Source organism: Pseudonaja textilis, chromosome Z, assembly GCF_049901715.1.
Source record: "Pseudonaja textilis isolate UNSWEBS1 chromosome Z, rPseTex1.2, whole genome shotgun sequence".
Lineage (NCBI taxonomy): Eukaryota > Metazoa > Chordata > Lepidosauria > Squamata > Elapidae > Pseudonaja > Pseudonaja textilis.
In genome coordinates, this window is record NC_142008.1 from 17,157,151 (window position 1) to 17,170,928 (window position 13,778).

General features: G+C 39.7%; 1 protein-coding gene across 1 annotated transcript in view; it reads right to left on the minus strand.

Annotated features, from left to right (window-relative positions):
* The window catches only part of CCDC7 (coiled-coil domain containing 7), a 256,642-nt gene that overhangs the window by 213,375 nt on the left and 29,489 nt on the right, over positions 1–13,778 (minus strand). The window contains exon 3 of the mRNA XM_087917690.1: positions 1,949–2,193. Coding sequence (XP_087773816.1) covers positions 1,949–2,176 — 228 coding nt within the window. The 5' untranslated portion in view covers positions 2,177–2,193. The remainder of the gene's footprint in view (positions 1–1,948; positions 2,194–13,778) is intronic.

The following is a 13,778-nucleotide window of genomic DNA, read 5'->3' on the forward strand; positions in this document are numbered from 1 at the left end:
AATTGTCCTGAAACATCTGAAATGGCCGCCGATATCAAAAAGGGGCAAAAGCGCCTTGTGGTTTTTGCAGCTAGCACAGATCAATAAGAACGGACCAGGAGAAAGTGCATTGAATAAGACACTGACTCCCACACCCCCAGCCCGGGCCACACGGGCTCTCAGGGTCACCTCCAACCAAATTTACAATCACAATTCCAAAAACCAGTCTACCAGCAAAGAATTTTTTTTAAAGGCAGTAAAAAAAGAAATTGTGAAAAACAAAAGTGCTAACCAGCAAGCCGGCTAGCTGTCAAACCTGCTCTAAGCCACTTGAAGAGGAAAAAAAAAACTCAACCCAGGGGTGAAGATTCTTCTACAATCTTAACTATTCAGAGCCCTTAAAGGGTGGTCTGAACACGCTGAGTGAAGAACTGGGGACTGTTACCAGAGGGTGTAACTCGGTCTGCAGGGCTATGAGACTAGAGACTACCCATCTTGGATTCTCCCATCTTGGAGAATGTGTTCATCTTCTATAATGTGACCTGTTTAAATATTCAGATAATCCTCAACTTATGACCTTAATGGAACTTGCCCATTACAGTCATATGTCATGGTGGCTGTTAAGTGAAGCATCTCATTTAACAACCCCCTATCCCTGCTTTCCCCAATGCTATTATTAAACAAATGTGTGGGTCATTAGATGGAACATGCGGTGCCATGGGGGTGGAAGGAGATCCTTGGAGGCCTGACCTTGCCCAGACCTTACCACACTCCTGCAAACCTCTCTAGGCCTTCTAAGGCTTCCTCATATCTGAGGCCCCCTGTGCTCTACTTCAGTGGTGGGATTCAAAAATATTTACTACCTGTTCTCTGATCGTGACTTGGTGGGCATGGCTTGATGGGCGTGGCAGGGGAAGGATACTGTAAAATCTCCATTCCTACCCCACTAACCTGATTTCCAGCTCCATTCTCCTGTGTAGGGCAACCAAAGAAGACCCAGCCGATCATCTGGGACTTGGAAGGCAGAGAATAAATGGTGGCAGGGCCAATCAGAGGTAGTATTTGTCGGTTCTCCAAACTACTCAAAATTTCCGCTACCACTTCTCCAGAACTGGCCGGAACTTGCTGAATACCACCTCTGCTCTGCTTCCTGGACCTCAGGGTTCCACAGGCCTAAGCCTGCTCCGAAGCTGGCTATTCATGAAAGCAACATTGCCTAAAGCCAGTCAACAGAAGCAACCAGCACATGAGAGGCAGTTACAACCTGTAGGCCAAGGCCTATTTCATATCTGGCAATCCAAGGGCCTTCCCAAATCTTCCTCTGTCCCTGAGGATTCTCTGAGCCTTGTCCTGCTCCCAAGCTCATTATTTAGCCAGACAATGCAGCAGGAATCTGGTCAGTAGAAGTGGCTGACACGTGGAGAATAGTTATAGCATGTACATTGATGCTTACTTTAAATCCAGCCACCCAAAAAACTTGCATGATTCAGCCCACTATTCACTCAATTCCAGGGCCAAGCAGCATCCAATTTACCTTTATATATTTTGCAGATGAGCTTGGCCAATACTATATGACGCTCAATTTTCTTGTAGAAGCATCCAGCCTCATGGCAATTTCATGCTCTTCTCCTAGCAAGTAGTATTTCTTGCAAGACTATAGGACAAATGTTTTTCCTGTTTTTTAAGGAGACTTCACAAACTCCACAAATAAATGTAGCTCCTTAGAATCATAATCTTTTGTTTAGCTATTCTGAATAACACATTTATCTAAATTCATGTTTCTCTGATATTTAATTCCCTTAAGTTCCTTGAAAAAGTACATTAATTTTCAAAAAGGTATCTATTTACTGAGTTGTAATTTCAAGTAAAGTAAGGTGCTATAGTATTAGGTACTTTCACTGCTTTGATTCAATTACATACAAACAAGTAATAAAAATTAAATAATAAACACTGTTAATGATTAGCCTACCTCATTTAGATGTTTTGTAATATTTCTAAGCATATCCATCTCATCAAACATTCTGTCTTTATTTCCTGAAGTAAGACTCAGAGAATACTGCGTGATGGTTTCTTTGGGAACTGCAGGCATTAAAACCATTGGGTTAGCTTCATATCTGCTCTGTTTTCCTCCTTTCTTCCTTGTTCCCGGAGATGAGTTGTCAATTGTCTTTTGTTTTAATTGTTTTGTTGCATTCATTGCGTTGGTTATGTAATCTTTTCAAAAATAAATAATCAATATTTCATTCCAAGCTTTGAAAAAAATGTAATACATAATAAAACAATATATTTTTCACCTTAAAAACTATCCCAATAAATTTTCTATGTTCCAAAAAGTTTAACCTATCCTACCTTTAGCATACCGTCTCTTTCAATGTCTTTGTTTTCAGTTTTCAAGCTGTATGAACAACCCTTTATAACCTAGTGGTTAACATATTGGTTATATTAATTTCACTCCTAGAGAGCCAATACCGTAATGGTTAGGATGCTGGACTAGGAGTGGGAAAAATCAAGTTCTAATTATCCGTTAGGCATGGAATACAACTAAATAACCTTGGACCAGTCATTCTCTCACAGCTATAATCAGCATCATGCTGAAAAGCCAGCTAAAAACTAAACCTCTCATTACATCAGGCATTAATAGTTTTTCTATTTAAGCTAGATGAACAGAATGCAGAAATGTGACCCTGCAGCCAAATAAATATATGCATGCATACATACATACATACGTACATATACAAATACACATGCAGAAACTTCTAAATGCTGACAACGTATTTTTTCTGTAATTAAATAAAAGTAGAATATAAATAAGTTTCACATTATATTGAATATATCGAATTAGCACTCTCCAAAGGCAAGAAAATTCTCCAGATATACAAAATCCAACAGTAGGATCAAAAAAGGGTATAAAAATAGGGGGTGGGGCCAGCTGCCAGAGTGAGGAGTTGTATGGACAGATATTCATTCGCATTCCATCCTGATTCAGATCTCGCAGGACTCTTCGGAGCTGAAGGTAGTCTCAGATGGACTACCTTCGGCTCAAGATGTCTCTGGCATGGATGCTGGATCAGCAGTTATGTAGGATGGAGATATCTGTCCATACAGCCAAAGGTGGGGTTGTTTGTGTGCGGCAGCCCACAGTGAGAAATACCCAAAGTGAGTGGACTCGGAAGAAGTTGCCCAGCAATGGCCAACTGGAGGTTTTGACAGCAGGGATGAAAAAAGCGATGACCTAGTAGAACGACGGTGGACCAAATCTGACAATAAGATTCCCAGGCTTATAAGTGAAGTGGAGAGAGGGAGCACTTAACTAAAATGCAAAGCAGTGTCTGGAGAAAGGAGTAAGCCCTAGATAAATGGAAGAAGGAACAAGTGATCGGTGGGCAGAAGAAATTGTAAAGAGGGAAAAGCCAGGATATCAGCTGCCAGTGGAAAACTGTAAACCCCCACAGTGGTAAAAAAAATTGTGGGCGGAAAACAGAGCTATTGCGCTGCAGAAAGGGATCGTAAGAAGAAGATTAGGGCTAAGAACAGACAGTTCTGAACAAGTGGATAATTGAATGATTTAACTAAGAGGCATAATAGAGTCTCCCTGAGGGAAATGACACTGTATTTTTAGACTGTGAGATTTAGATAAATGTGACATCTGCTGGCCAAAGAAGAAAAAGATCAAAGGAAACATTACTGAAAATGAAAAGGTTTCTTTTTTGGACAATACTGGACTATAATGGACCTAAATATTGGATTATAAAGGTTTTGGAACAACTGGAATACTTCTGAAATGGTGAATTTACTAAATCTTGAATTACCAATTATTGTTATACACTTTAAAATTGTCATTATAGATTAATTCAATAATTACAAATTAATTAATAGTATCATATAGATTATGTTTTGCACATAACACATTGTTATATAGTACTACCATTATAGTGATTTTCCGTATTATACTTGTTAGCATTGCCTGTCGCAGTATCTAAGTTGCCATAATCAATTAACTACAATAAGTGGATACAAGTGAATATTATTATTTTCATTTACTGTTGCCATTATTGGTTTATTATTTATGGTTAAAACCTTTTTTAAACTCTTTTTAAAGTATAATATTCTTATAAAATTTTATAAGAATTTTAAAGGGCTTTGGTGCTATATATCATTAATGGTAAGAAACAGAGTCGATAAGTAAAAGATATTATAAAGAGAAATTGATAAAACCACTGTGAAAGTAAATCCCAAAGATCAACCAATCAACTGAAGGCCTCTTTGGGGGGGGGGGAATCAGATTAATAGAAATAGAGGTTATATTGACACATCAATACATATATAGTGATTTAGGATAAGATATAATTGAGAGAATAAACACTGGAGGGTACAGAGGTGAAAGTAAGAAGTGGAAACTATTGCTAAATAGTAGCTTTCTGAAGAAATTCTGAAGACAAGCACAACGAACTTAACAAAAATAGGTGCAGGAAAGAAAACCACCTTGCAGACATCAACGGCATCCAGTCCCTCTTCTCAAAAATCTATAGAGGACATGCTACAGAGACAATGATCAAATTGGTTTAAAGATCTTTAAGCAATGCTCCAAAATATGCAAGAGGCGATGAATAAAAACTACACAGAGATGAAAAGAGAGATTGGCAAGGTGAGAAATGACACAGGGGAACTTAAAGAGAGAGTACAGATAATAGATGGAAAATTTGAAGCTTTCCAGCAGCAAATAACCAAAAATGAACAGAAACTGATGGAAATGGAACAAAGAATGGAAAAGGAAGAAAGGGAAGTTGAGGAAATAAATGAAAAACTAACTCTGGCCAACAAAGAGTTGGAAGTGACAGTGATCTTTCTCGAAGTCGAGAGAGCGGCCCACTACTTGCATTTCCGGAATGTCACAAAAGAAAAGGGAGAAGATCTACCTGATACAATGGCAGATCTTCTAAGCAGGAGCTCTCAGAATGGAGAAAAGAAGAAATGATTTTGGAAATGGATGAGATTTACAGGATGCAAACTAATTATGGAAGGAGACACAATCTCCCAAAAGAAGTCCATATTAAGTTCATCAAAAAATCAATTAGGGAGGAAATTCTATATAGAATGAGAGACAAGCAGCTAGAATATAGAGGCAAACAGATAATCATTTTGAAGCAGGTACCAAAAGGGATGAGGAACTTGAGAAGAAATTACCAATTCCTGACGTCAAGATTGAATAGGCACAGCATGAACTTTAGGTGGTTGACACCTGAGAGTATCATGGTGACGTGGCATGACAGGAGATACAGACTTGGCACAGTTGAGTAAGCTGAGGAATTCTACAAACAGCATTTCAACAATGAAGAAGAATCAAGAGACAAAGAAGAAGAATATGACACAATAAAATGAAAGGGAAAGACTATAAACTCCGGATAAAGGGAAGAGGAGAAAGAGAAAGAGTAGAGAATGATGAAAGAAGAATCGAAGAGCCCAAAGAAATCAGAGCAACCAGAAGCACAAGGCCAAGGCATAAGTAAAATAATGGGAGAAGAATGTAAGATTTGGTCAAAGAATATCAACGGACTAAATTCTCCAATGAAAAGACAATTTTTTAAAAATAAACTAAAATACCAGAAGATGGATATAATAGTGCTCCAGGAAACCCATATAAAAGATAGCCAAAGATATCTACTAGAACAACCAAAGCTAGGGAATTTATTTGCATCACCAGATCAACAGAAAAAGAAAGGGGTAGTGCTATGCGTTAAAGACATAGTCCCTGCCAAACAAATATATAGTGACAAAGAAGGGAGAATATTAATAGTTGACATTATAATAAACCACAAAAAATAATGAAAGTTGAAATTTATGCCCCCAATGGAGCCCAAGAAAAATTCTATAAAAGTTTACATAATATAATTTGAGACATAGAATATGATTTGTATTATTAACAGTGGTCCCCAACCTTTTTTGTACCAGGGACCAGTTTCATGCAGAAATACTTTTTCAAGGACCGGCAGGGGGGGACTTTTTCAAGGAGGGGGGGATGGGGAGGAGTCCGAGTTAGGTGGTTTGCTTGCAGATGCTTCATTACCTGACTAGATAACATCTGATGTTGTTACCTAGTTGGGTAATAAAACGTCTGCTAGCAAACCACCAAGTTCAGGGAGGCTCAGGACAAGTCCCTACAGGATGGCTGAGAAGCCCCGCCTCTCAGCCCTGCCTCCCAGCCTCATCCCTCAGGTGTCTCCCTCCCTCCCTCAGCCTTATCCCTCAGGTGTCTGTCTCGCTCCTCTCTCAGTCGCTTTCACTCCTTCCACCAGCCCAGGAAGAAACTGCTCAAAGAAGCCAGCAGGGTGGTTTTTCCTGTCGGCGCAGCTCTCCAGCACCCGTTCACCCCCACCGCAGCCCTGCGCAGTTCAATCCAGTGCTCCGTTCTGCCTGCCTGCCTGCCTGCCTTCGTTTCTGGTTGTTTCAGAGCAGCCTGGCTGAGTAAAAGAGGTGAATAGTTATTATTCTCAGCCAAAGCTGCTCCAAAACAACCAGAAACGAAGGCAGGCAGGCAGGCAGAACGGAGCACTGGATTGAACCGCGGGCGGTGGGGTGGGGGTGAACGGGCGCTTCGGAGGAGCTGTGCCAACAGGAAAAGCCACCCTGCCGGCTTCTTTGAAGCAGTTTCTTCCTGGGCTGGTGGAGGAGCGAGAGAGAGATTGAGAGAGGAACAAGGCGGGAGGAAACTGAAGCCGCTAAGCCGGAGAGCAGGACAGGCTTTGGTTGCTTCCTCCCTCCCCTTCTTTCATTTGTGTCCTTGATCCCTGATCCCAGCAGCATTCACCGAAGGCGAAGAAAGCCGCCATTTTTATTTTATTTTTATTTTCTTTGCGGCCCGGTACCAAATGATCCACGGACCGGTCCGCGGCCCGGTGGTTGGGGACCCCTGATATATAAGACTTTAACACTATCATTGACAAAAATGGAACTATAAATGTAATGACACAAGAAATAGAAGACTTTTACCAAGAACTTTTTTTGAAATGGCCCAAATCTAAAGATACAGGATACCTGGAGAGAGAGAGGAATAAGGAGAAAAGTAAATTTACATACTACTAAAATAGACACAAGTCGTGGTCCAGAATAGATATAGTGTGGATCTCGAAGGAGATAGACTCAGAAATCAAAGAAGTTGATATTGAGATAAACCTTTGGGTGGACCACAATCCTATGAAACTACTGGAAAGGGCATAAGAGAACATCAATGGACTTTTCAACTATCAATCTTAAAGGATAAGAATTTTAGACTAAGATTGGAGAAATAATTAGGCTTCTTTTTTAAAGAGAATAAACAGGAGGACACATCCCTCCAAAACCTCTGGGACACAGAAAAGGCATATACAAGAGGAGTGGCAATAGCATACATGAACAAGAAAAACAAGAAGAAACAATTACAGAAAACTCTAGAAGACAAATTTAAAAGTCTGGAGACAACAATACAGAAAGAACCACAAAATAAAAGTGTTAAAAATCAAATGCATATAATCAAACACAAACTCTATCTTCTTGAAAAAGATGCCCAAGCCCAAAAATTAAAACAAACAAAACAGACTTTTTTTGAAAATGTGAATAAACTAGAGAGATGGTTAGCACATAAACTGAAGAGATTAAAGGAAAAAAGATGGATCACTAAACTACAGGATGAAGATGAAAGGATATGCTCTCAGGAAGATGCAAAGAAGAACGTTGCCCAGATATTCTATGAGAAATTGTACAATGAAAATGATGGGCATATAGAAGAGAAAATATTGGCACGTTTAAAGAAAGCAGATATACTCAAAATTATGGAAAAAACAAAATTATGCTGAATGAGGACATTAAAATGGCAGAACGTATTAAGGCAATCAATAAACATTGATTGGCATCAGGTAGGACATAGACTGCAGTAATCAAAACCACGCTGAATTCCCGCGGAAGATATATGGGTCTACATTTAAGAGTCATGTACTCCAGGTCCATGAAGCAGTGGCTGTCTACAGTCTTTTTATTGATACACCAGCTTTTGTTCACATAAAGGCTTAAACCTTCCCCTTTGATCTTGCCAGAATCTCTACTCCTGTCCTGCCAGTGAGCTATGTAACCTTCCAGCTCAACAACTGCATCTGGAATGAGTGAACGAAGCCAAGTTTCTGTGATAAGCAAAACATAGCAGTTCTTTGCAATCTGTAGCCTTAATTCATCCATTTTGTTAGTCGAAGATCTTGCATTGGTAAGAAATATACTTGGAATTGAAGGCTTGTGTGGAAACTTACTCAGCCTAAAGAAAACCCCAGCACGGCATCCTCTCTTCCTCTTCCTGTTCCTCTTTCTCCGTCTCTTCTTCCTTCCTACAGGGATAGTGATCCATGGCTCCCCCAGGGTCCTACCTGCCTTCTTTGGTATGTTATGAGAATGTATAAAATCATCCGTAATAGCCTTTTCACATTTCAGTCCAATTTGTAACAAGGCTTGCCGACTATAGATGCTCCTTGCCCCACAGGATTCAATCAAGGAAAGGATCCAAAACACACAGAGAATCATACACACCATACACTGAAAGAAGGAGCGGTCAGTTGCAGCATCGTGCGCAGCTATCTTGAAAACCTTGAAAATAAAATAAAAAATACAACTTACCGTATATACTCGAGTATAGGTCGACCCGACTATAAGCCGAGGCACCTAATTTTACCACAAAAAACTGGGAAAACTTGTTGACTCGAGTATAAGCCTAGGGTGGGAAATGCAGCAGCTACTGATAAATTTCAAAAATAAAAATAGATACCAATAAAAACTTTCACTAGGACAGTTGAGAATAAGTTTGATGTTCACAATTTCCTGTTTGAAAGAGACCAGTAAATAGGGACAAGAAGATGAAGAAAAAGAAGTGTGTTTTTTCACACTTTTCACACTGTAGTGAACAAAAATGGCATCATAGGAACAGGCTATTCTCAGTCCAAAGGTTTGTTTCTGATTTCTTCCCTGATTAAAGGGAAATTTGGGAAACGATCTCACTATCATGAAAGGTTTAATTGATTCACTAACCCAAAAGAAGAAGATGATGATGACAGTGGGAGCCAGGAGTCACTCTCTCCCTTGCGAGAAAAAAGCAAGAGCCATTCTTATGATCTCTCTCTCTCTCTCTCTCTCTCTCTCTATCTATCTATGTATCTCTCTCCGTAATACAGTCAAGCCCTTTCCAGCACGCGCGATCCCGCAAGCCTAGAGCTCAGAAAACAACGCGAGCCGCCACCACCACCTCCTCCTCCCGAGCGGACTGAAAACAGCTGGGGCTGAGGAAACGAAGCCGAGCGGAGCCGAAGCCACGCCTAGAGCTCAGAAAACAACGCAAGCCACCACCACCTCCTCCTCCTCCCAAGAGGACTGAAAACAGCTGGGGCTGAGGAAACGAAGCCGAGCGGAGCCGAAGCCACGCCTAGAGCTCAGAAAACAATGCAAGCCACCACCACCTCCTCCTCCTCCCAAGAGGACTGAAAGCAGCTGGGGCTGAGGAAACGAAGCCACCTTGGCTCGCGTTTTCTGAGCCCGCGAGCCTAGAGCTCAGAAAACAACACAAGCCGCTGCCACCACCACCTCCTCCTCCTCCTCCTCCCGAGCAGACTGAAAGCAGCTGGGGCTGAGGAAACGAAGCCAAGCAGAGCCGAAGCCATGCCTAGAGCTCAGAAAACAACACGAGCCGCCGCCACCTCCTCCTCCTCCCCCGAACGGACTGAAAGCAGCTGGGGCTGAGGAAATGAAGCCACCTCGCCTCACTTTTTTTATCAGCCCGCGAGCCTAGAGCCAGGGCACTTTCATTGCACGGCGGAGCTTCTTGTCTCAGGAAACACTGGGCATCGTTGCTGCCCCCTGAGGGGAGGGCGATTCTGGGCTGCGCAATTGGGGAACTTCATAGCTTTGGGTGGGTGGGTGGGTGGGAGCGAGGACGGACGGAGTCTGCGAAGCAGGGCTTGCCTGCCCTTGCTGGCTGCCTCTGCTTCCTTAGGGGTGGGAAAGGGGGCTCATCTGGACCAAGGGTGAGTCTCCCCCTCAGTTTCCCCTGAAGGATCTTCTGTGACTTTTGCCTTCTCCCTATGTCTTCCCTCTGTTAAAATTATTAAAACACTTATTTTCAGGTGGATAGATTTCGTATCTGAGCATTCTCACATGACGGCGGGTCTTTTTTTCTCCCTAAAAACAGTTAAAAAAAGAAAAAACAATATATCCTCATGCAAGAACTTTTCTGCTTCCGATTACCCCCATGCTTACAAGTTGCAAAGGAAACACGGAAGCAGGGAAGCAGCTGCCCAGCTCCAGAGCTCCACACCATTTTTTTGTTCAGAGGGAATCCCACTCGAGTATAAGCCGAGGGGTTTTTTTTTCAGCACAAAAAATGTGCTGAAAAACTCGGCTTATACTCGAGTATATACGGTAGATATATGGACTTTGGCAAAAACTTTTTAAATACCATCAGGGTGTTATATACTAAACAAGAAGCCAAAATATTAATAAATGGAGAAATGTCAAAAAATTTCAATATACAGAAAGGAACCAGACAAGGATGTCTGTTATCACTGTTGCTATTTATACTCACATTGGAAGTGCTAGCAAGAACAGTTCGGCAAGACAAATTAAAGGCAAGAGCTTTAAACTTCAAGCCTTTGGTGATGACTTGGTGTTTATTATGGAAGATCCAGAACAAATAGGCCTGAAACTTTTAGAGATACTTGAAGAATATGGCAACACTGCTGGATTAAAAACCAGTAAAGACAAGACTTAAATGATTGTTAAGAATATGACTAATGAACAGGAAAAAAAATGGCTAAGAAGTTGGACATCCAAATTGTAAAAAAAATAAGATATCTTGGAATTAACATTTCAGCGAGATGCATTACAATTAAAGAAGATAACGACGATAAATTGTTGAAACTGGTGAGATTATTTTCTACTTATTTTTTTCTGGAGAGAACACCCTAAAAGACTAAAAATTAAATTTAAAAGTCAAAATAAAAGTGCTTAAGCGGCGTAGATTAAGCACAAATTAAACCTGAAGGTTTTTTCTTTCTTTTTATTGGAACTTTGGATTTTGTAAAAGCTTTTCAATTTTTAAACTGGACTGGTCTTTCCTTTTTAATTTTATTTTTTTCCTTTTAAAATAACTCTTTGGAAAAGTTTTTTTTCTCTTGCTTTTTCTCTTTAATAATTTTAGATTCTTTTTATTTTTTCTATTCCTGGTTTTAACATTAGAGGGGAAGGGAAAGGAAAGGGAAATAGTAGTGCTGCCACCTGGAGGCTTGGATACATTGTTTTTCTTTCTTTCTTGTTGATACATTTGGTGTTATATTCAAGGACTCTGTTTTTTTCATTGAAAAGATATTGGGAAGAGCATGTAGATTGTTTGCAGGTGCTCTTCTGTGGAACTACTGATAGCTGGAGTCTAGATTTGAAATTGAAGAAAGAAGACTGAAGTGACCTTGAAAAGAGAACTGGGAATTTTATTTTTTGATTTAGTAAAAGGGCCTTGAACATATAGTGGCAGTGCTTTGTTTATTGACAGAATTGCAGTTTCTCTTTCCTTTTTTTTTCTATTCCCCCCCAGTTGGATTTTTATATTTGGACTTGAGTCCTTTGATGCAAGAATAAGACTACTTTTTTCCCCCTCCCTCCCCCTTTTGTTTTACCTTTTTAGCAAAGGGAATATACAGATTTCTGTCTTTTTAATTTTTTTTCTATTTTTTTATTTTTTCATCCTTTTTCCACTTTATATTTTTTCTTCTTTTCCCTTTTTCCTACATAATTGGAACCAATTGGATTAAGGTATTCAAGTGCCTGAAGATTTTTTCCCTTCCCTTTTTTATTTTTATCGTTTGTTTTTATTTATTTATTTTTTACTGGAGTGGCAATTGACTGCTCTTGCCTTTTCTTTTCAATTTTTCTATTAAGTACTCTAAGTTGACAGAAAGATACCAGCCTCAGCTTCTTCAATCCCGACTTCTTCCTCACCATCTGGAGGACAACGATCAATACAGGTGATGTTACAACAGGAGAAGGAGAAAGAAGTGACACTGCAGATGATTATGCAAGGAATTCAAAAGATACAAGTAAAAACAGATAATATTGAAAAGAAAATGGAAAATATTGAGCAAAGAATGGAAAAGACAGGTAAGAAAACTGAAAATATTCAACAGATGATGATGCAATACGAGGACAGAATTAAGAAAATTGAAGAACAAGATGTATGAAGAGATAAGAAGATTGGAAATATGGATACCCGATTGAGTGAAGTGGAAAGAGATAAGGGCAGATCTCTGCAATCATTGGGATGGGAAATTGATAGATCAGAATTCTATCTTAGATTTCAAAATATAGAAGAGAAGGGTGAAAACCTTGCTGAAATGATGACAGAAATCCTGGCAGAAGCATTAGAGGTAACTAAAGAGAAGATGATGGATGGAATAGATGAGGTTTTTCGTGTCTATACAAGATATGCGATGAGAAATAAACTGCCAAGAGAAGTTCATATCAGATTTACTAAGCAAATAATTAAATCACAAATACTGCAGGTGGCAAGAGAAAAAACACTAAAGTACAAAGATAAAGAAATAGTGTTACTGAAACAGGTACTGAGAAGGGTGAGAGAGATAAGAAGAGAATATTTATTCTTGATCAAAGAGTTACTTAAGAGAGGAATAAATTACAGATGGCTGATACCCGAAGGTCTCATGTTTACATGGCAGGAACAAAGACACAGAATTGATACAGTTGAAAAAGCTGAATTATTCTATCTGGAATATTTTAGAGGAAGGGAAGATACAAGAAAAGAAGAGTCGTTAACTGAATTTCAAGAGTACAGCAGTACTCTGTACTGCAGTAATGTACAGCAGTAATTGAAAAAGAAGAAGAAGCCATAGGTGGTGTACCCAGAGAGTAACAAGAACCAAGATCTACTAGAACAACAAATCCTTATAAAATCTAAAATGGATGAGAAAAAAATTGATTACAATTAATATAAATGGGCTTAATTCAGCTATTAAAAGAAGAAAAATATTTCATAAGTTAGAGAAATTAAAATTTGATATAATCTGCTTACTAGAAGTACATATTAAAAAACAACATCTATTCCATCCATCATCTTCTCTTTATATATTGATTATATATTGAAACAACAAAAATTAGGGAAATTATTTACAGCATTGACATACTGTAAAAAGAGAAGAGAGGTGTTATACATTAGAGATACAATCCCTGAGGAACAAATATATACAGGTGATGATGGAAGGATTTTGATGGTGCAGATAACGGACAATAATCTAAAGACACTTTTAATAGCAATTTATGTCCCAAATGATAATCAAGAAGATTTTTACAGGAAATTACATAAGAAAATAATTGAACTGGGAGAGGGGAGGAGCTGGTGTCGTGATGGTACGGTTTGCAATTGAGCTCTAAGATTGCAGCCGATATCTTCGCCCCTGGCCGGTCCAAACGGACCTAAACCGTCCCTACAGGACGGTTAGCGTGAGGGGTATACCCTGTGGATCCCAGAGACACCGCAAAGTCCCTGGTTGATTCAGGAGAAGTCCCTTTTGCCAGCGGCGGAGAGGCAGCCCCAAAGCTGCTGAAGTCAGGGCAGCTCCGGAAAGGAAGAGGCTGAAAGAGAAAGTGTGTCAGCTGGGTGAGAAACTTTTTTTTTTAATTAATATTTTGAGGCTTGAAAGGACACTCTGATTATAAGAAGAAATCTGTGAGATTTTTGACAAAACTGAATAAGCGGCATTTTTTAAAAGGAGACGTCAAAGCGAGGT